Consider the following 23,610-nt stretch of genomic DNA (forward strand, 5'->3'; position numbering starts at 1 on the left):
GGCCAGCTGGTGAGCCCTGAGGGAACACAGGAAGGAAAGAATACCTGCCATCCAACAACCATCAGACTGCAGCCACTCCCAACGGTGAGCCCTGAGGAAACTCAAGATATGAAAACACAGGATACTGGCCCCAGAGAGCTGAGGTGCACATCAAAGGAATGATTTCTGTGAGCCCAGACTCTTGCATCTTCCCATACATAGAAAAGCACTAAATTCCTAAACTTGAGATATCTAGTTTTCTTTCATAAACAGTAACCTTTTGTTCCGACTACCTGCCCTTTGTTGCAAAACTCCTATATATCCTAGCTCCCCCCTCGCCTCCTCGGAACAGTTTTCTCGGGGTCACCTGAGATGCTGCCTTCGGGGCTTGAAGTCCTCAGTTTGTCTGCCAAATAAAACATAACTCTCAACTTTTAGGCTGTACATATTTTTTAATCAACAATATCTATAAATATATCTATCATCTCCTGATGATCAAGGAAAGCAATACCCTGTTGGTATTATTCTAATGTTGCCCAACAATACTAACATGGGACTTTTTCCTGCTCCCTCTTTCCGATTGACTCACATTTTAACTCTGAACAAATGAGCGTATGCAAAACTAAAACGTCCAGCATTCACAGCTCCCAAGGTGTCCCTGTGCCTTCCTAAAACGTTTTATTACTGGGAACTGAAACTACCCAAAATGCATCAGTCCACTGCCTGTCCTCCTATATCCCTTTCTGTCTCACCTTTCGGCATTAGGTTAGGGCGCAGTGCTCTGCCATGTCAAAACCCATCACTAATGTAACAGAGTTACTGACTCAATTTTCTTGCCAGTAGAGACCTAGTCTTGGAGCAGGGGTGTCCAGTGGAAGAGGAACTAAGTGTCGTTCTACCTCCTTTTAGGTAAATGGGATTGATCTTTTAATAAGGTAGAAGACAGAATGATTTCCCCTATCCCAGCTCCAGTGGCTTCTATGTAAATATTCGTATGCTTCATGATGCTTTGTTAACCTAATTTTCATTGTACCTTGGGTTTTCTTTTTTCTTCTTTCTCTCTCTTTCTTTCTTTCTTTTTTAAATTTTTTCCCCAGGTTTCATAGCTATTCTGTAGAAGTGATATTTATCAGGTCTGAGCAGCCAAATGATCGTTTAAACCAGAGCAGCCAATGGAAGTTTTTGAGTAGGAGAATGATGTCATTAAATTTGTTTTCCAGGCAGATAAATCTCTTGGAAGGGGTGATGATAGACTGAAGGATGTGAGAAGCTCCTGGTGCACCGTGAATTAAAAACAAGGGATGCATTAAGGCTGTCGGGAGAGGGAGAAGAGGGTGTATTAGAGAGAGATTTCAGAAGCAAAATGGCAGATTATAATGAGTTCCAAACTGTGTTTGAGCACCTATGAACATCCAGATGGAAAAGTCCAATAGGCAGTTGAAAATAGACATCATAAATACTTTTTAGGCATTTTTTTCTTAATAAAAGCTAATCACATGACCTGTAGCCTCGACTCTTAGTTTTTATATTTTGTCTTATTTAATGATAGCAGGGAGGACTGCCTTTCTCACAGATAGTTGGGATATCCATGGACCAGGATATTCGTTTATATAATAGCAGTTATGACTTACACTTAATAACAACACTACTCTTTTTCTTTAAATTTGTTTCTGCTCCACTTTGTACTGAAAGAAAATTTAGACAGAATATTGTATGTTACATCTGTAGAGTATTGTAAACATTTCAATGCCAGAAGCACAAATCTCTGGAAGCAAAAGTATATATCAGCCAGGGCGTGGCAAATCCGCACAGCCAAGGTGTGAGCTAAAAGATGCATTGCTTCTCCTTGGCCTCTTCTTTTTATCCCTCTAATTTCTTTTCTTTTTTCTTTCTTTCTTTTTTTTTTTTTGAGGGGGGTTTCTCATTCTCTTTATTTTATTGTTTTTTTAATTGAAGTATTGTTCATTTACAATGTTGTGTTAGTTTCAGGTGTACATATATATGTATATATATGTATATATATCCAAAATATACATATATATTTTTTTCAGATTCTTTTCCCTTATAGGTTATTACAAAATACGTATCCCTCTAATTTCCAGTGGCTAGAAACTCTGGGGGCCGATTGGATGATACTGTCATAAGGTAATATTTGCTGAGTGCTCACTGCATTCCAGGCACCGTTTGGCCCTTCACATGTATCATCACATTTACTCCTCTCCATAGCACCCTGGGGGAGAGATTTCACTGTTCTGATTTACTAATGAGGAAACTGAGGCTGAAAGAATTGAAGTAGTTGCAAAATCTCACAGCCAGTGAGTGCTGATCCCAGATGCCCTGTTCTTACCCACTGCACTGCATTGCAGAAACACAGCACTCAGTCCTAGGTGGATGGGATACCTCCTCCTTGCATTTGTTTCTGCTGACTTGGCTGTGAATGCATTTGAATAAAGAATGATATGTTCAGGCAGAAGAAAACCTGCTCCACAAAACTTAATGTTGTATTTTTCATTAAGGATAATGTTAGTTGTGTTTTGTTTTTTGTTTTTTTCCTCCCTGTTACTCAGACATGCAGTGACTGCAGAAGACTTGCAGGTAGGAATTCTTTTTAAACAAAATAAGCCTGAAAACAAAGAGTGGGTGCTTTGTAATTCAAGTAGGAAAGATTGCAGGATTCTTGAAATTCTCACTTTTCTTTGCTAGGTTACACAGGAGTGAGGTGAAGGGGGAATGAAGTTTATGGGTCCCTGGAATGGATGGGGCACAGTAAAGGGATTGGCTGACAACATGCCATGCATATTAACAACCCAGCTAGGGCCATAGTAAGCACCCGATAAACATTAGCTGTTATCATTATTGACGTTGATATTATTATTATTATTTTTGTGATAAATTAGTCAATATATATATCTCCTTACATTTTGTATTTCCTTGCATTTGTTTAGCATATTAATATTGAAAAAGCACTTCCATTTTATTTTCTTATTTGATATGTTATCTTGTCATCTGAGGAGAGAGCAGTAGAGATGAGTAAAAGCCTAGTCTCCTTACCCCTACATCATTGATCTTTCCAAAGGCTCACCTTGTTAGACGCCAACAAAACAGGCAGTAATTTCCCTTTCAGAACATTCATGACATTTACAAGACCTTGCTTGGTGCCTCCTTCCCACCAAACTTTTCGGCTTAGATCATGTCTTGTCCGAGCTAATGTTGTATCCCTGGGATCCAGCACAGAACTTGGTAGCTGGTAGAAATTCAGTATATATTTGTCCAAGGAATGAATGAGTGAGCACATTGTGAAGTTTGAACAGGTCTTGAGAACAAAGTGTAGAATGTCTGCCCTTATCACAAGGAACTTACATTCTGAAGTTAAATAACAATGCATTTTAAGATAATACTTCAAGGCAGCAATGAGAAAGTAGTAACAAGGAGCCAGATGGTGAATTACCAAGGAAATAATTCTACCAGTAAATTCAGATAATTTAGAATTTAATTTGAGACACGACTCACTGGTGCGATTTATAAAAGGAGAAAAGGGCCACAGTTCCTTTATATTATTTATGATTTATTTTTTAAACCATAAGAGTAATTCAGGCTTGTCGTAACACATAGCATGTATAAATGTGTACAAAATAAGGATATATAAAGAAAAAGCTAATGATCTCTCTTTTCACTGTGACATTTCCCTTTACAGATCCAAATCTCTCCTGTAACCATCATTAATAGCTTGGTATTAACACTTTTCTCCATATTTGTTCTGTTCATTTGTTCTTTCTTCTAAATGGGATCACATGCATATGACTCTCTAAGAGGCATTCTTTACATAATATAACATGGAGCTCACTCCTTATTCAGAGATCTTTCTCATTATTTTTAGTAGTTGCACAATATTCCTCATATTTTCATCAGTCTCATGATGATAAACTTTCAGATTGTTTATGGTTTTTTTGTTTTTGCCACTACAAGCAAACATTCTCATGTATACATTTGTTCTTACAGTTAAGTCCCATAAAATAGGTTCGCTAAGGTAAAATAGAGTATGTGGATTTTTTATTTTAATCATGATTGACAGATTATTTTGCAGAAATGTTGTAGCAATTTATGTTGCCAAAAGCAATGACTGCGTGCTTTCTGTAGCTATGGCAACTTCAGATGCAATTAATCTTTTATAATTATTACTAAATATGATGGAAAAATATGATATTGACATTTACACATATATGTTTTTCTGACTAATAGTGAGTCTGGGCATTTTCATCCATCATTTACTGTTTATATTTTTAGATTACCTTTTAACTTCATTTGTTGTCTTTTTTTTGCAAAGCAATTTGCAAAAACTTTTTGTACATTAGAAATATTAATCATTTTTTATGTCTTAGTGTTTGATTTTTTTCCTTGTCTCTCATATTTTTGTTGATAAACTTTATATATTTATGTGGCATCTTTTGTCATATAAAGACTTTTAATTTCTCATATGGTCATATATGTCTTTTATTTTATAACTTTTTCCCCTGAGGAGATGAATTTCAAACAGAGAGAAAACCATGTGCCTTTCAATGGGAGCAAACATTGAAAGACATTTTAATGAACAATGAATAGACAAGTTGGGCAGGAATAGAAGGTTATGCAGGTCAATGTCAGAAAATAATGCCAGAAAGTTCCATTGATACCAGTCTGTGAAAGTCCAAACACTAGACTAATTAGTTTGGACTTGGCCTATAAACACAGAGGAACTGCTGAAATGTTTTGAATGGGGCAGTTTTATAATGAAAATGTGATTTTTTACAGATTAGTTTGCAAGATGGTTTGAAAAAGTGAAGTTCAGATCCAAAGAAACCAGTATTTCAACAACTATGTATAGAACAGACACGATTCTAGGCCCTTGGAGTAAGTGAGTACTTACTTTACCAGTGAGTAAAACACCATGAAGACCATTTAGGGCTCACCTGCAAGGAACACGGGTTAGTGTACAAGGACAGGAAGAGGTAAAACAATGGCAGTAGAGATGGAAGGAAAAAGAAAGGATGGACGTGAGAAAAAATAAGAATCAAGGTGGGAGTTAGGAAGGGGGAAGAGTCAAAGCCAATTTGGGTATTGAGCCTGGGGGATTGGAGCATGGCAGTGATATTGGAAGATGGGTAAATCAGAAGAGGAAACAAAAATACGAAGTGGAGGGAACAGTAGAGACAGATATTTGTGTACAGATCTTACTCAACTTACAATGCGGTTGCATCCTGATAAACCCTTCCTAAGTGGAAAATATCATAGTTGAAAGTGCATTTAATACACCTAACCCAGGGAACACCATAGCTTAGCCTAGCCTGCCTTAGACATGCTCAGAACACTTACATTAGCCTACAGTTGGGCAAAATTATCTTTTTAAAAATAAAGTGTTGAATATCTCATGTAATTTATTAACTACTGTACTGAAAGTGAAAAACAGAACGGTTGTCTGGGTACAGATGGTTGTCAGTGTATTGATTGTTTACCCTCGTGATTGCATGACTGACTGGGAACTGCAGCTCACTGCCACCACCCAGCCTCAAGAGAAAGTATCATATTGCATATCGCTAGCCTAGGAAAAGAGCAAAATTCAAAATCTGAAGTACAGTTTCTACTGAATGCATATCACTTTTGCATCACTGTAAAGTCAAAAAATTGTTTCGTCAAACCATCGTAAATCGGGGACTGTCTGTATTTGCCTGGGCTGCCTTACTAGATTATAAGCCTTTCGCATAGACCCCCCAGCAGGCTGAAGTCAATTCATTAATCAGCCATTATTAAGAATGACATTTCAATCAATTAGTAATTAATTTGACTGTATTTTCATTAACCTCACATTTATCCATCTTGTTTTTAAGGATGTTATTCCTTTTACTTTGAAACCTTTATTGAGAAAGCACCTATTGCATGTGAGACCCTGTGCCAAGTACTAGGGATACAAAGAAAATAATATATCATCCCCAACCCTTCCCATCATCTATGACACAATGTGGTGGATGCTATGAAGTCCGAGGAGAATTACCTTCAGAGAATGAGATTAATCCAGACTGCTAAAGAGGGAGATGGGGGCAGATGCTGAGAAGACTCTTGGGTAGAGGAGGTGACACATTAGCTGGACCTACAGGGTGCATGGAATTGGACAAAAGATAAAAATCCACATGAATTTTATTGATGAGAACGTTTTAGTATCAGCCTGCCCTAAATATTGACAAATTTGTATTTTAGGTTATTTTCTTCTGCACTTACCTTGAGATACAGTTTATTCTGGTAGAGCCCAATGAAAGGGATCTCGTTTACTTCTTCTGGAGAAAGAATACGGGAGAGTTTTAGGTGTGAGCAGGCAGAGTTAGATGTTTTCTCCTTTATGTTCCCATAACTGCTACTCTTCCAGCATCTATCACAGTAATTATGTTTACTTGCGCATTCTCTCCTGAAGTTTTGGTCTCCTCATAAGAAGATCCTGATCAGTGCCTAGTAGTTATAATAGTAAGGAAACTTGTGTTTGCAAGTGAAACAAAACCAAATCATACAAACAAACAAAAGAGAGAAGAGGAATTTATAGACTCATGTAACAGGGAGGGTTTCAGGCAGAGCTATATCCAGGCTCAAGTGATGTGTTCAGAACCAAACACACCTTGGTTCTCTTTTCCCCTATAATGACTTCATTTTAAAGAAGGTTCTTATTTTGTGGTGCTAAAATAGATTCAGATACTTCAGTAATAGTCTATCCTCTCTGCAACCCCTGCAGAAAGAGCAAGTCTCTGTCTTGAAATTCATAACTGTCTGAGTGATTGAGGAGACTTATCTACCAATTGAAATTTGTTGGCTCTCATTGGGCCACATGTCCATTGCTGAACCAGTTACTGTGGAGAAGGTTCAAACTACGTGGATTGAGAATAAGCTAGTATTGTTTCCTATGGCAAGTTGTGGGGCCATTACCAGAAGCACAGGTAGAAGCTCCCAGGTAGGTGAAAGTTACAGATTTTGTGGATTAATGAGTCCCCCTCAGTGCAAGGGACTCCTCTATGAATTTTGCCATCCATAGTATTATTTAATATTACAATAACTCCATGAGACACGTGTAACTATCTTAATTTTCCAGGGTAGAAAATTGAAGCAGAGGGGATAATTATTTATATTTATTATAATCTTATATTTATAGTATAAGGTTAAAGAGCTGTTAAGTGGAGATTTAGGATTTGCACCTAGATCTCTGTGACTATGATTCCGTTAGCTAGGGCTGCCATAACAAAATATCACAAACTGGGGGGCTTAAACAACAGAAGTTTATTGTCTTACAGTTCTGGAGACTGGAAGTCCAAGGTCAAAGAGTTGGCAGATTTGGTCTCTCTTAGCCAAGACCTCTCTCCTTGGCTTGCAGTTGGCTGTCTTCTCACTGTGTCCTTACATGGCCTTTTCAGAGATGTGTGCACGCATCCCTCATGTTCCTTTGTGTGTCCAAATTTCCTCTTCACATAAGGACACCAGTCAGATTGGATTAAAACTGCCCTAAAAGCCACAATTTAACTTAACCACCTTTTTAAAGGCCTCATCTCCAAATATAGTTCCATTCTGATGTGCTGGGGTAGGGCTTCAACATATGGATTTTGGGGAGAAGATACAATTCAGCCCATAACAGACTATAAAACTCCTGTTCTGTTCATTGCACCAAGCAAAAAAAAATCAGCAAAAATACATAGATGAAGCAATGACAACTTGTTAATTGTTAAAGATACCTCAGTATCTTTAATGGGTGTATATTTACTTAGCTATCTTTGTGTGAAAATCTTCATAGTAATGAGTAAAAAAAATGCATAGTCAAATAAAAAAGTAAGTAATGATTTTAAAATAAGGATTGAGATAGGTTCAAAAGAGATGACCTTTCATCGTCATCATCATCATCATTTTTGTACCTCCATTCTGTTCTCATTAAAACAAGAATAGATGAGTTTACCAAGCACCAGACACTGTGCTGAACACCTCTCATGCATTGTCTCCTTTAGTCCCTGACGATCCCTTGACGTAAGGATTTTTTCCTCCATTTTACCGATGAAACTGAGACTCAGAGAAATGAAATGACTTTCTCCAGAGCTCTTTTCTCCAGTGCAGTGCACTCCTTTTTCCTTAGGGCGAGCCGTGTGAATGTGACTGAGTTGAAGGGATCCAGGACGTATGGGGAGGTAGGTGGAGGCACAGAGAGACTGGTAAGCTGGGTGAATAGAGGAAAGGCAAACAATAGCAGGTCCCAGGAAGGCCTAAAAGTTTTCTTTTTCTTTTTTTAAAAAAATTTGTATTGGAGTAGAGTTGAGTTACAATGTTGTGTTAGTTTCAGGTGTACAGCAAAGTGAATCAGTTGTACATATACATATATCCACTCTTTTTTAGATTCTTTTCCCCTATAGGCCATTACAGAGGATTGAGTAGAGTTCCCTGTGCTCTACAGTAGGTCCTTATTAATTACCTATATTATAGATAGTAGTGTGTACCTGTCAATCCCATCTCCCAATTTATCCCTCCCCCTCTTCTCCCCCGGTAACCATAAGTTTGTTTTCTACATCTGTGACTCTATTTCTGTTTTGTAAATAAGTTCATTTGTACCATTTTCTTTTAGATTTCACATGTAAGCGATATCATAAGATATTTGTCTTTGTCTGACATACTTCACTCAGTATAACAATTCCTAGGTCCATCCATCTTGCTGCAAATAGCATTATTTTGTTCTTTTTTATGTTTCTGTGGAATAATGAGGTCGTGATTGAGGAAGGAAAAGTACTGGGATGTGGTCCACTTTATGACCTTACTAGTGTATCTCATATATATGAGAGGTCCAGACGATAATTGATGCAACTATGAAAATTTCCAAAAATGAAGATGCATTCAGCATACATGGAGAAAGGACATAAGTAGGGTTGGGGAGGATATATTTTAGGTAGGAATCTGGCCTCATTGATAAAGCACACCTAACACCTGTATCACTCAATTCCAAGGCTGACCAGGAGAAGGACTGTTAACAGCTTGCCCCCAGTCCATAAGATTATTCTGGCAGTGAAAAGTACAGCTTCCAGTGCATTTTCTTTAGCACTTCCAAAACCAATTCACTAAGTTTTAATAATTACTTCCTTTGAGAAGGGGTAATGATCTAGGTTCGGCTATTTCATTTCAAACTAGAATTTCATTTTAAAAGAGTTTTTGCTTTTTGGGGAAAAAAATTGTACCTAAGAAAAATTGGTCAGCTGTGTGCTCTGCTGGAATTCTGCTGGAGGGATTATCACAGCAAGCTGGTGGCCTGGCAGGGGCTGAAACAAATAATTTTTGTAAAACTGAAATTAGTTCATCACAGTTTATAGCTTTTCATTTAATTTTAAAATGTAAGTGGCTATTTTTAAAAGAAGGAAAGTAAGTCTAAATTGCCCTACTAATCCAATGAAATATTGCCAAGAGGGGAAAAGCAGACAACTGTGCGCCATGTGGGAGATACTTTCCAAAGCCTGCTTTTATGCCTCTCTTCTGTTCTCATGAAAACAAGTCCCAAAGATCAAATGAAGCTGGGACCCAAGCTGAAGGCAAGGGTACACGTTGTTTACTTCATCGCTGCCAGCAGCCCTCTCACCACCCGGCTGGGATTCAGGCACACTGGTCAGAAGAATAATAATCCTGTTTTCACCCTCCCAGGTGTCCATCAGGAACCACCAGGGAGCAGCAAATGACTAAGTCACTCACCTGGCTGCCTCCAGTTAGATACTTGCTTGAAAATGAATGGGAAAGCTCATAAGAAGGGGGAGAGAAGAAATAATAATGGCATCAATAATTCACATTAGTGTGGTTTTATGATTCACCAAACCACGTACATGCCTGCGTTTGATTTTGCCTTTTGGTGAGCAGGACACGCATCTTTGGTCCCGTTGTGCAGAATAGCAATCCCCAAACCCAGAAATGTTAAAACAGAAATGTGTTCCCAATCATACACCTTGTTCAGAACAAAAGCTTTGAAGGCATTTTCCCTGGTTTGAACTCTGGCTTTATTACTTACCAGCTATGTGACCTTGGGAAGTGATTGAACCTCTCTTTGACCTCATTTTCTCATCTGTAAAATGGAGCTAAGAATAGTGTCCATCTTAAAGGTTTTTGTGGGGATCAAATGATAGGATGCATGTCCAGTACAAGGAACTCCTTTGGTGCTTAATATTCAATAAACATTACCATTATATTTGTAAAATGTTTTATGGCTCATAAAACGTGTCCAGTTCAACTATATTTATTAAGCTCCAGGGCCAAACACTTTGCTAAATTCTGGGGGTGGTAGAAACACTCATGGCCCCGGTTATCTCACAGGTCACAGATGAGTATAAGGGATAGCAGAGATAAACAGACTCACTCAGTGGAAGGTGGTACTTTAAACAATGAAGATAATCAGAAGGAGAATTTAGCCCAGCCTGAGAGTGTCAGAGAGAACTTCCTGAAGGAAAATACTTTTCTAATTTTACCTTTATTAAAACTCTCTGAAAAAGGTATTATTTTGTCCATTCTACAAAGGGGTGAAACAAGGCCCAAGGTCAAGGACCTCCCAAGGTCCCTCAGCTCATGAGTGGCAAAGCCAGGTCTTACTTATACTAAATTACCTCAAGGATACATTCCCTATGAATTAAGTCATTGAGACATTGAGCTGGTTTCATCTTCCCCACTATCCACCTTATTTCAAAAGGAACAAGACTCACTTTCTGTATCTCCACGTTTCGCCCTGAAAAATGTGGCACAGTGCCAAGTTCTGTAAAATCCACAGTCCGCTGAGAGTCACAGAATCCTAGACTAGAAGGAACAATTACTTGCTAGTAGGGATCTGGAGGGGCAGAGACATACATATTGTTGAATCCTAGTTCTACCAGTCACAAGCTCTATGACAATCGGGTAACAACTTAACCTCGGTGAGTCTCAGTTTTTCCATTCAGAAAATGGAGCAGTAATTGTTTCCACCTCCTAGAATTGCTGTGATGATCACATTAGCACAGTGCTGGCACATGTGATAACTGCTTGATAAACATTCACTTGATAAACATTCACTAATAACTTTAGCTAGCGAAACACCATCTAGTTCATCTGTAAAATGGAGCTAAGAATAGATCTAGTTCATCTACATCACCCCACAGATGATCACACAAATCATCTGTGCATTTTTTTTTGAAATCCTTCCCCAGAAGGAGATACTAGAGTTTCATGTGTGAAGGGTTCCAATGCCTGACCAGTCTCACAACCTGGAAATCTAACTGCTCCATTTAAAATATTATTTCGTTTAAAATATTAACATTCTAAAAAATATAAAAAATAAAATATTGACATTCATTCTCAGAAAAAAGTAGAGAATGACTTGTTATGCTTTTTCTGGATAAATGAACGAACATCTCAACAGTCTCTCTCCCAAACTAATCTAATCTAATCCCAGGAATTTCATTTTTGTCTTACGAAGTCTGCTATCTACCACTTTCCACTGGTGATGACCAGGATGCCTTCCTGTCCTGAGATTGCTGTGGTGATAAGGCAGGTAGCTTGTCTTAACAATGTTGTGTGTTGGGCTCTTTATTTTCAAAGCACATTCACGTGCTTACCTTGTTGTCCTAATACAACTGGGAGAGTTAGGGAGGGTGGGGATTATCTCTACATTAAGGATGAGGAAACTGAAGTATAAAGGAAAGAACAACGATAGCCACCATTGCTAAGCACTTATATTCCAGGTCTTTTTTTGTTAATTTTTATTTTATATTGGAATATAGTTGGTTAACAATGTTGTGTAAGTTTCAGGTGTACAGCAACGTTCCAGGCCTTTCACACATAATATCTTATTTAAACTTCTCAAGAGCCTTCTTTAGTAGGTGTTATTAGCTCAGTTTAGAGGAAAGGAAAATGAGGCTCATAAAGGGAGGTGACATAGCCAACTTTCTCCAGATACTGAACGGTAGAGCTGAGAAACTCCAGATCTACCTCACTCCAAAGCCCATAAGGTCAGTCACTGACTTTTGAAAATTTGCTTAACCCATCAGTGACTAAAATGGCATTAAAATCCAGGATTCCTGATTCACAGTTCAGGACACCTTTCATCAAACCACTCATTCAGTTCTTCCTGACTGGGCAAGTTGCTAGAGCTAGACCCACCTATGACTACAATAGCCTCTGCTCACACAGAACTGCTTTGCAGCTGTTCCCCATTCCTAGCTAATCTTCTGCTTTTATCTTCCAGGTCCATGCCTATGATTTGGGGGTTCTCAAGCATGCAGTCAGAGGGTTATAAATTTATATATATGTTTACATATCTATCTATTATATATGTATATAATGTATATATATTTACATAATATATAAATATATATTTGTATTATATATTTATACATATTGTACATAGATATTCATGTATATGGATGTATACACATGCACAGACTTCCAGAATTTGCCAGATTCTCCAGCAAGAATAAAGATTTGCCAGGCCAAACAAACTTCTCAGGGATTTGCCAATAAGTGTAATTCTTTAAATATAGATTTGGATGTGTGTTGGTTCACAATTTTGGGAATTTCCTTGGTGAAATCTGCAACTGGCCCCATACACAGAGGGCAAGGGGAGATGAAGAAAGAGGCAGGCCATTCCAGATTGGTAGGTGAGAGGTTTAATAAGCAAGGGAAGTTACAAGGCTCGTCTTGAGTGGCCTTAAGACTAGTCAATCTCTGCACTCACCCACCAGAATCTTAAAGGTTTATATAGATGCCTTAAGTGGGCTCAGGCATGTATTCAGTCCAGGTGGTCTCAAGGCTGCATCCTTGAAATGGCTTGGGCTATGGGAGCTGGATGGAACATACATTCCAAGGACAGGGGAGAGGGTAAGGAGCCTCTGATTGCCAGGGTCTAGCTTGCTGGTCAACCAATGGTCACATCCTCTTGATGACCTCTTCCAACAACATGGGAGAAGTGAAAGAAAAACGTTAATGGGAGTTTCTTCTCTTTCCCTGAGTGTCCCGTTCACGTGGGCCTATAGACATAATCAAATCGAAGTTGTAAGGCCAGCACTGAGCTGAGGGATAGATTCTAACCATGTTCAGCTTTTCCTGGGGAGTCTGTGCTTATGTTACTATTTGAGCTGCTCCACTCATTCATTTTCCATTTCAAAAGGAGATGAGGGTGAAAAAGGAGATCCAGGAGAGGAGGGAAAGCATGGCAAAGTGGGACGCATGGGGCCGAAAGGTAGGTAACGTGATATGACTTTGACACTTTTCTCTCTCTCTATTGGGCTTGCCTTGGAAGTTAGCAGCTTTCATAACACCCTCTGCTCCAAAGATTCATGAGATGTGTTTCCTAAATGAATTTACTTGCCACCAGAGAGTTCCTATGAGATTGCCTGTCGACAAGACTCGGACACATTTCTCAAACTTCATTCATCCTTAGGGCTGGTGGGAGAGGAACACCCTGGGAGCCCTGGGGAACTGCAGTCTCTGGGAATATCTAAGAAACTCTGAGTTTTAGAAACACAGCCATGTTCATCGCTGTGTCTCCCCTCAGATGCCATGCTAAGCACCGCTGGCTGGCTGGCTTAGAGCGTGAGGAGGAAGATGCGCAACAGCAGAAAGAACTGTCTGACCCACTGATTTACTCACTTTTCTCCAAGATCTCTTGGCAAGTGGTGGGGTGTATATGGGAAGAACAGGAGAAAAGAAAATGAGAATATAACACAAAGGCTATTAGGGAATGGTTTTACTCCCAAGCCAAGACTCAGCCTCGCCAGAATACAGCTTCTGGATTGTGATGTGTAAGCGCGTGTCTTCCGAGCCCTACGACATCCTTGCCATCTGCGACAAGGTAGTGTCCCTAGACCCCTGATTTTAAAATCTTCAGTAAGTTAAAGAGAGGAAAAGACTCATAGGATTTTGAAACTTCAATTTGAGAAAGGCTGATTTAAACTCTTCTTATTCTATAAATATGTACAATCAACCGCAAAATTATTCTCACAACTAGATAGCTTTACAACTGGTAAATATTTTGTAGATAATCATAGATTAAAAATGCAAATTAGTGACAATTTTGTAGGAACCCCTGATTATATTTTTTTAACCCCTGATTATATTTTAACTCAGGAACCCCTGATTATATTTTTTTGGGATGAAAACTTGGTGGGACAATCTCTGATGTCCCTTTAATCACTAGGTTTTATGATTGTATGTTCCCTCCCCTTTGAAAAAATGGCTAAGATAGTCCAATTTGTTTTAAAGTAGTGAGGAAATAGAATCCCAAAGAGAAGCCAAAATGGATCTCAGGAGGAACGGAATTAGAATAAACTGCAAGAATTTTTTCACTCAGCTCCTTATCTGACCTTTAGATTAAACATCCTCACAGTGGAGAAAAGACAGCCTCTTCAATAAGTGGTGCTGGGAAAATTGGACAGGTACATGTAAAAGTATGAAATTAGAACACTCCCTAACACCATACACAAAAATAAACTCAAAATGGATTAAAGACCTAAGTGTAAGGCCAGACACTATCAAACTCTTAGAGGAAAACATAGGCAGAACACTGTATGACATAAGTCACAGCAAGATCCTTTTTGACCCAGGTCCTAGAGAAATGGAAATAAAAACACAAATAAACAAATGGGACCTAATGAAACTTAAAAGCTTTTGCACAGCAAAGGAAACCATAAACAAGACCAAAAGACAACCCTCAGAATGGGAGAAAATATTTGCAAATGAAGCAACGGACAAAGGATTAATCTCCAAGATTTACAAGCAGCTCATGCAGCTCAATAACAAAAAAACAAACAACCCAATCCAAAAATGGGCAGAAGACCTAAATAGACATTTCTCCAAAGAAGAGATACAGATTGCCAACAGACACATGAAAGAATGCTCAACATCATTAATCATTAGAGAAATGCAAATCAAAACTACAATGAGGTATCATCTCACACCGGTCAGAATGGCCATCATCAAAAAATCTAGAAACAATAAATGCTGGAGAGGGTGTGGAGAAAAGGGAACACTCTTGCACTGTTGGTGGGAATGTAAATTGATACAGCCACTATGGAGAACAGTATGGAGGTTCCTTAAAAAACTAAAAATAGAACTACCATATGACCCAGCAATCCCACTACTGGGCATATACCCTGAGAAAACCATAATTCAGAAAGAGTCATGTACCAAAATATTCATTGCAGCTCTGTTTACAATATCCAGGACATGGAAGCAACCTAGGTGTCCATCATCAGATGAATGGATAAAGAAGATGTGGCACATATATACAATGGAATATTACTCAGCCATAAAAAGAAATGAAATGGAGGTGTTTGTAATGAGGTGGATGGAGTTAGAGTCTGTCATACAGAGTGAAGTAAGTCAGAAAGAGAAAAACAAATACAGTATGCTAACACATATATATGGAATCTAAGGGAAAAAAAAAAAAAAAAAAAAGAGGTCATGAAGAACCTAGTGGCAAGATGGGAATAAAGACACAGACCTACTAGAGAATGGACTTGAGGATATGGGGAGGGGGAGGGGTGAGATGTGACAGGGTGAGAGAGTGTCATGGACATATATACACTACCAAATGTAAAATAGATAACTAGTGGGAAGCAGCCGCATAGCACAGGGAGATCAGCTCGGTGCTTTGTGACCACCTAGAGGGGTGGGATAGGGAGGGTGGGAGGGAGGGAGATGCAAGAGGGAAGAGATATGGCAACATATGTATATGTGTAACTGATTCACTTTGTTGTAAAGCAGAAGCTAGCACACCATTGTAAAGCAATTATACTTCAATAAAGATGTTTAAAAAAATAAAAAATAAAAAAAACATCCTCTGCTGTAGTTCTTTAGAAATATTGCATTTTAATATCATCAGGCCCAAGACTGTCACACTCACCCACATTTTAATTTTAATATGTACGTTATAATGCTATTAAAATAGTTAATATAGCATGGGATGTATATTATATACCACAGATAGAAGAATGCACTTTTCGGTATTTCCTTCAAGTGAATATCATATACTAGGCACATCATTAAGGGGAAGATAAAACCTTAGGATATAAAGATGACATGCTTTGCTTTTCAGGAATTAAAGGAGAACTGGGTGATGTAGGAGACCAAGGCAATATTGGCAAGACCGGGCCCATTGGCAAGAAGGGTAAGCTATATTTTACTATTCTCCAGTAGCAATTTAAAGCCAATTGAACCTAACCTCAATATATGTTGAAATGTTCTGTACCATGAAAAAATGATCCCTTTCCTTTCTTTTAAAACATGAGTTTTCTCTTTCCTCCTATCTTGGCAGTTTCTTCCATACGTAAGCAGTGTGTCTTTAAAAAAAGGCCTTGAGCAAAATTCAACTGAAATTCAGGGACAGATTCAAACATAAAGTTCAGTTAGTCTCTACCCAGAACTCTCCCCTGGGATCTACTGGTTACAATCCTTTATGCAATTAAAACGGGTATCATGACCATGAAGCACACTCCGTTGTAGAAAACAATTATTCATAAAACTCAATGTAGCTGAAGACAGTATAATATTCCTTTTTAATTTGAGTGGAGTAATAAGTCTGTGTCTGAGATCTATTAACAGGATAGGAATTTGACGTGTGTGTATATACATCCTTTTGTTTTCAGTCATATCCTGACCCTGCACGTTCCTGCTTCAATATTATAAAACAGAGGTAGCCTCCCCTTTATTATCTAAGCACCCTATCCCATCTTCTTCTCCTAAAGCACCACAATGGCAGCAGGTTCTTTTTTTTTTTTTTTAATAGATCTTTACTGGAGTATAATTGCTTCACAATACTGTGTTAGTTTCTGTTGTACACCAAAGTGAATCAGCCATATGCATACATATGTCCCCATATCCTCTTCCTCTTGAGCCTCCCTCCCACTCTCCCTTATTGCTTCTGATACTCAGCAATTCGTACAGACATCGTTCTGTTGGTTTGACGTTACAAAGCGATCTCCTTTTACCTGGATACACAATTTATTTGAGCATAGGAGAATGGGCTCAAGTGGGGATGATTTGCATCACAGGAGCACTTTAAGCAGGTACTTGCTACACTGGAGTTCACCACAGTAGTAGTGGGAGGTGGCTACGAAATTACGACCTAAGTACACTGTTTACTCCAGTTAATTTTATGCAGTTATGATTTAATACTACAGCTTTACATTTGCTTACATTTCTCGCATCTGGGAATGGCACCATGTATGGTCTGTAGTCGTGTCTATAAGTTTTGATAAATTTTAACTTTTTATAATCAAGTTGTGTATATTTTATGGTATAAATGATAAAATAGACTAGTATCTACATATATTTTATACATTCATGACATACCTAACTCTTTCTTAATTTTTTTCAGTATTTCTAGGCTACGTGGTTTATCTGTGAGTTTTTTCAAATTGTTGCAAATCTCCCAAAACTTCCCCAACATATTTATTTTAAAAATTTGCACATAAGTGAACCCGCACAGTTCAAACCCGTGTTGTTCAAGGGTCAACTGTATAATGCTGAATAACTACAGGACTACTGTAGGAACCATGTCAGAGAGTAAAGCCAGATTGGTATGAAGAAGAACTGACCGAGGTCTTGAAGAATAGTAACATGTTTACAGAAATGGGGATAAAGCATTTGAGGAAGATGCAAGAGATACTTGTGCAAAGTTGCAGAGTGGGGAAACTCAGTGCTATGGGTAATAGAATTCTGCAGCCTTGATGTCCCCTGCAGCCTTCCATACGTGCTTGAGCAGCTGCATAATTAAACCAGCAGTGGCCAGCGGTGTGGTCTCCTGGGCAGGTTGAGGGATGGCAGGCTGAGCTGAGGCTGTGGCCCCCCACCCCTCCTCTCATTCTGTGGCTTGGAACACCCTCCAACTCATTCCTTGGAGAAACTTCCTTCGACCTGCATTTGAGGGCAGAAGTAGAAGGCAGTACCACTGGAAAGAAGTTACTATGGTTACTTTTGATCCAGTGGCTTATATCCACCGTAGAGTGTACATTCACTTGAAGTTGAAATCCTCGTAGCTGAAGAAGAGCTACACGGACTCCTCATAGTTCATGGTCCTGCTGTAGGATGCATCTGTGGTGGTTTTACCATGAAGCTGATGAAGTTTTGGCTTCAGAGCCCCGCACTTGTCTGGGTTTTTCCCCAGCCGCCAAGAGGAGCCTCAGCGATGGGTTCACGTGGCCACAAGTCTTGGTGAAATTTGTAAAGTAACCTTAACTCATCAAAATGGTGCCTCTCAACATTTTAAAAAATCAATGCCTTGCCAACAAGCCTTTTGAGACATATCGCCCCCTTAATGAGATGTTTAGACATATTTTTCCTTCTTGCCCACCCCTCCGTGAAATTTTAACACCACCCGTGGACTATATGTTATGTAGTTTGTTTATATTTATACTTTATATATTAAAAAAGAGTAAGATTTTTTCACCCCCCCCCCTGCACTGACTTTTGCATCCATGAGGTGGTACTGCCCCCACTGGAATGCATGGATGAAGGGTACTGTCTCCTTTTGCTGTTTCCCAAACATGCCAAGGTGCCTTCTTCTGCCCTCTGCCTTTGCTCAGACAGTTTCCTACCCCTACGCACCTCTTCGTCCATCACTGTGTGTCAAAATACCACTTATTCTTCAAGACCATGAAAAATAGACTCCTTTATAAAGCTTTTCCTGAACCCTTCCTTTGTGCTCTCAACCTGAGTTTGAACATCTGTTAAGGTGTGAACATCTTCCATCATGGATTATTTGGGTTGCCATACAGCAGAATATTTGAACTCTTGAGGTTTGAAATCAGAATGATTGGGTTTCAATCCCGACTCAGTGTCTTTCTTGCCATGTGACCTTGTATACATTTCTTAACCTATCTGTGCTTCAGTTCCCTCATGGACAAAACAAAGACAATAACAGCCTTTAAAAAAAAAGAGAGCGAGAGAGAGAGAGAGAGCACTGTCTCCTGCTCCAACTTCCCTCCAACATACTTCTCCTTGTATCAGTTTGTGGAGTGGATACAAGTATTTTGGGAGCTAGCTAAAAAGAACTTGAGTGGGGGAAATATTTCGTTTGGACTTAATGAGATATATCTGTGTAGTTTGCAGTTACTTCCATGTACAGTTAAGTTCTTGCTAACAGTTCCAAAGTAGGAATAACTTCCAAGAATACTCCTACCACCGACTGTGCAGATCTATCCAAAGTCATAATGAAAAAGTGCAGGGGCGGAAGTCAGATCATCATAAGAATGTGTCCGGGGCATTCAGCCCAAGAAATGTGTCGATTGTGCAAAAGAAACAAGGCTTGAAATGTACCAGGCCAGAGTTAATCTGTGGAAAAATTTTTCAAATCTAACAGCTCAGATACGAACAAGACTTTACAGAGGTATTCTCAAAGTTGACAATATTCTTAATTTACATACACCATCAATAACAAGTTGGGAAGGTGAAAGTAACTTCTTACGTTATTAATAATAAAAATTAAATTCAGATTTCTGCTACGGGCCATGAGAGATTCCCCTGCATTAATCCTTCTGCTGAGAATGACTAGTTGAGTCAAAAAATAAACAAAACCATATCTGAAGACATGAGAGGGCAACCAAGTTGAAAAAGACTTTAGGGGAGCCACGCTAAGTAAGCTCTACATCCTGTGCTAACTTCCCACATTTACCAATTCATACTTGAGGCAGCATTAAGAGACTAAGAGGCTTGAGCAGAAAGCTACTCAAGCTGAATTGGGAATTCAAGGCCTGCCGGAGGTGAGTAGCCCAGGAAATGCCACTCTTTTTCTCATTTCAAAAACAAACATTTCCAGTTAGAATTCCAGGAATTCTGAAAAAACATTTGATTAAACATATGCCCATTCATGTTAAAAAAATGTAGCAAACTAGAAATAGAGGACGTCTACTGAACACGTCTCTCCTGATTGAACACGTCTCTCCTGATATTGGAAATGAGATGAGCATAGCCTTCATCACCAAGTCTAATCAGCAATTATACTCCAATAAAGATGTTAAAAAAGAAAAAAACATTATATTATAGAAGAGGTGCCAGCCAGAGCAAAAATGCAAGAACAAGAGAGAAGAATCATAATAACTGGAAATGAAGAAGAGGGTGATTATTTCCTGATGACATGATAACATACCCAGAAAATACAAAAGAATCTACAGATTAGCTATTTGTGTTAAGTTTTTTAGACAGCTTAACTTATAAAAATCAATTTTGTTTCTAAATACTAGAAACAATTTTAAAAACTGAAATTAAAAAGATTCCATTTAGTATAGCATCAAAATGGTCAAATATCTAGGAATAAATCCAACAAAAGATGCATAAGCTCTCTACAACAAACACCACATGATGATAATGAGAGAAATTAAAGAATATCTAAGGAGATGGAGGTAAAGCTACATTCATAGATTGGATGACTCAGTATTGTTGAGATGATCAATATTATTAAGATGATCCTCAAATTGATCAATAGATTCAGTGCTGTTTCAACTCACATCTCAGAAGTAGCTCTCTTGGAATAAGATAAGCCAATTCAAAATTTATATGGAAATGAAAAGGACCATGAATACCCAAAGACAATCTTGAAAAATAAAAACAAAAGTGAAAGATTTAAATTACTGAATTTAAATATTTATTATAAAGTTAAACAATTAAGATAGTATTGATTTAGTGCAGAGACAAATAGACCAATGGATATGAATACAGCATGCAGAAACAGACCCCAAACTTGAATTATGCAAAGATGATATTTTTTTTGAAATGGGAAATGATGCACCTATCAATAGGTCAATGGATGTATATGATAGGTCAATGGATGTATATGAATGCAGCCAAACATATGCAGCACATAATATATGAAAAAAAAGAATTATAAAGGTACAAAATTCTTTTATTAAAATTTTATGGTTTTTAGTGAATTTTGTAATGTGGTAATTGGCTACTTTTAAAATTTAGTGACTTAGTTTTCTTTTCTTATAATAAGGATTCATTTTTATAAGTACTTCATCATTTGTAATTTAGTATTTTTTTTTTAAAGAAGTCTCCTCAAATTGTATAAGCTTCAGATAAAAATACATCATGAATCTGCTTCTGGCTCTATCAGCTTCATTTAACAAATGGTTAAAGGGAGGGAAAGGTGTAGCCAGAGTGTGGGATGTTGGACTTCAAGATTTCTGAGATGCGACCATGTTATATAAGGTTAAGATCTCAAGTATTGCCCTAGAGATGAGCAGAGGTAGAGTGGGAGGCTAAGTCATTGCCACGAACATGTCCAGAATTCAAGACCTTCATTAATTATTCTAGATGTTGCACATTCCTAGATTTAGATGTGCCAAATTTAGATGAGACTCCAACCAGGAGGGTTGAAGTTCATGATCTTGAGCCTAGTCTTAATCCTTTCATAGAATAAGACTAGGTAACTTTGGAAGGAAGGGTGGTAGACGACAGAGTCAAGGGGTAGGATCAAAAGTTTTCGTATGATTTTCTGAGCCTTAAAATGGATGAACTTCCAAAAATTGGAGAAGTAACAGTCTGGAACGGATAGGGTTAACTAACCTTATCTTCTTCAGGCAATTCCTTATTCAAACTCAGTTGCCTATACACCTAGAGCACACCTACATCACTTTATTATCGTCATGGCTTATTAGGTTGTCTGTTTCATCCAATACACTGTGGATTTCTGGAGGAAACAAATGAACGAAAGCTATATCAGGTCTCTTTGTTTAAATAATTATAAGGTGTATGTGAGGATGCTGCTTTTTAATCATTTTATTCTAATGTCTACTATACAGTAGAAACTTTCTAAATGTTTGTTGCATTAAGGATGAAAAAATAAATGATATACATTATTTCCTACGATGTGACCTTCTTTTCTACTCTTTATTTCTAAGTACCACTTTCCCTTAACATCAGTTTTCACCATTGGTTAAGATTTTTTTTCTCCTCCAGAGCTATGTCATGTCCTGGAATTTAAAAAAAAAAAAAAAATGGAGGTTCAGTGCTCTGGCTCACGTGGATTAATTTCATTTTTAATCTGAACTTTGAAATTTATTGTTCTCATTTTGTCATTGGTCCTTAATCTCAGCTTTCTGGGCTGAACTTAATGTTGTCACTTGAATGGATAAGGTAGCTTTCTGGATGTCAATATTTCATTTCAGGAATAGGAAAGGATGATTTAGTATAGGTAAATTCAATCTCATGACAAAATAGATGCTTTTACTTAAGGTTAATAATCTTTTTTACAGTGAAAGTATTATGGTGCTTGTTTGTTTAAATGCAACCTCTAATTCTTCAACATTAAGACAGTTAACACAGAGGTGTTCTCACTTATGGGTCCAAAATAAGTTTTTGTGTATGCTTTAAAGCAGATTTCGTTTTGGGGAAGTAGACACTATGAGCTCACATTCACCATGAATTGGCTAAGTACTTGGCATGCTTTCCTTTACCACAACTCTGATTTAGGGGACAGAAGCTAACACTGGTTGAACATCCTCTGGGAGTCAAGCACAGACCTAATCCCATGATAACATTATCTAATTTATCCTTCTTAATGATCTTATGACTTAAGGTACCACTATTCCACTTTAAAAATGAAAGAAATGGAGGCTTAAAGGAATTAAGTAACCTGTCCATGTTTAGCTAGTAAATGGCATAGTCAGGATTCAAGCCCTGGTTTTTTGAGACTTCCATGGTTTTTCATTCCACCACACTGCTTTGACTTTCCCATCTGTTAGAAAAAAGGAAAGGAATTCATGTCAAAATACTGGAAAGTAATCACAGTGCTTACATCTTCTCAGAAAAAAAAAAAATCTATGTATCAATTCAAGTGTCTATTTCCCACATTAAGATCCAGTTAAAGGCTATGGCTTCAATGAATCTTTCCCTGCTCTGATCCACAGCCGTCTTTACCTTCTCTGAAAACCTACCAGGCATTTCCTTTATTTCATTCTGTTTGTAGACAATGGTGCTAATGTCTCATCTCCTTGGTCTCTTATGTGCGCTTTGTTTTCCTTAAAAACCTAATTTTTTGGCCGTGCTGCACGCTTGCAGGATCTTCGTTCCCTGACAAGGGATTGAACCCGCACCCTTGGCAGTGAAAGAGTCCCAGCCACTGGACCACCAGGGAAGTCCCCCAAAACCTATCATTTTCTAAAGCAAATACTCTATGTATGCTTTTTTTTTTAATGTTCAGTATTGGCCTTAGACCAGAACTAGGATCATAGCAGAACTAGAATCAATTTTCAACCTATGTTGAATTGAAAGGATTCACATATAAAGAAAATAAACTATTTTTAATTAAAATATTAAGCCATATTCATATGAACTTTCAAGTCCATATTGCTTTTGGTGATGATAGGACTGATATTCCTTTCAACTTTTTATAACATTTTTTGAAGACTTTGCTTCCCTTCATTAAGTCATTGGTTAAGTTATTTGAAAAACACCATGAATTGGGGAGTCAGAAGTGGGTGGGTTTCAATACCAGCACTGCTATTGAATTGCTGGATGTCCTTGAGCAATTTATTTTGCCTCTCTGATCTTCAATATCTTCAGTTGTAGAATAAAGACAATGATAGTACCTAGCTCATTGGATTTAATATGATAATACCTATAAAGTATCTAAACAGTACTTGACAA

General features: G+C 38.0%; 1 protein-coding gene across 10 annotated transcripts in view; it reads left to right on the forward strand.

Annotated features, from left to right (window-relative positions):
* COLEC10 (collectin subfamily member 10) overlaps window positions 1–23,610 on the forward strand; it is a 445,704-nt gene that overhangs the window by 415,870 nt on the left and 6,224 nt on the right. For 8 of the 10 annotated variants that reach the window (XM_061171635.1, XM_061171636.1, XM_061171634.1 and 5 more), the window contains 2 exons: window positions 13,133–13,204; window positions 16,061–16,132. In XM_061171635.1, coding sequence (XP_061027618.1) covers window positions 13,192–13,204; window positions 16,061–16,132 — 85 coding nt within the window. In that variant the 5' untranslated portion in view covers window positions 13,133–13,191. Of the gene's footprint in view, window positions 1–33; window positions 85–13,132; window positions 13,205–16,060; window positions 16,133–23,610 lie in introns of those variants that run through there. The other 2 variants (XM_061171643.1, XM_061171642.1) reach the window with 2 other exon arrangements.

The sequence above is a fragment of the Eubalaena glacialis genome, chromosome 17 (genome assembly GCF_028564815.1).
Source record: "Eubalaena glacialis isolate mEubGla1 chromosome 17, mEubGla1.1.hap2.+ XY, whole genome shotgun sequence".
NCBI lineage: Eukaryota > Metazoa > Chordata > Mammalia > Artiodactyla > Balaenidae > Eubalaena > Eubalaena glacialis.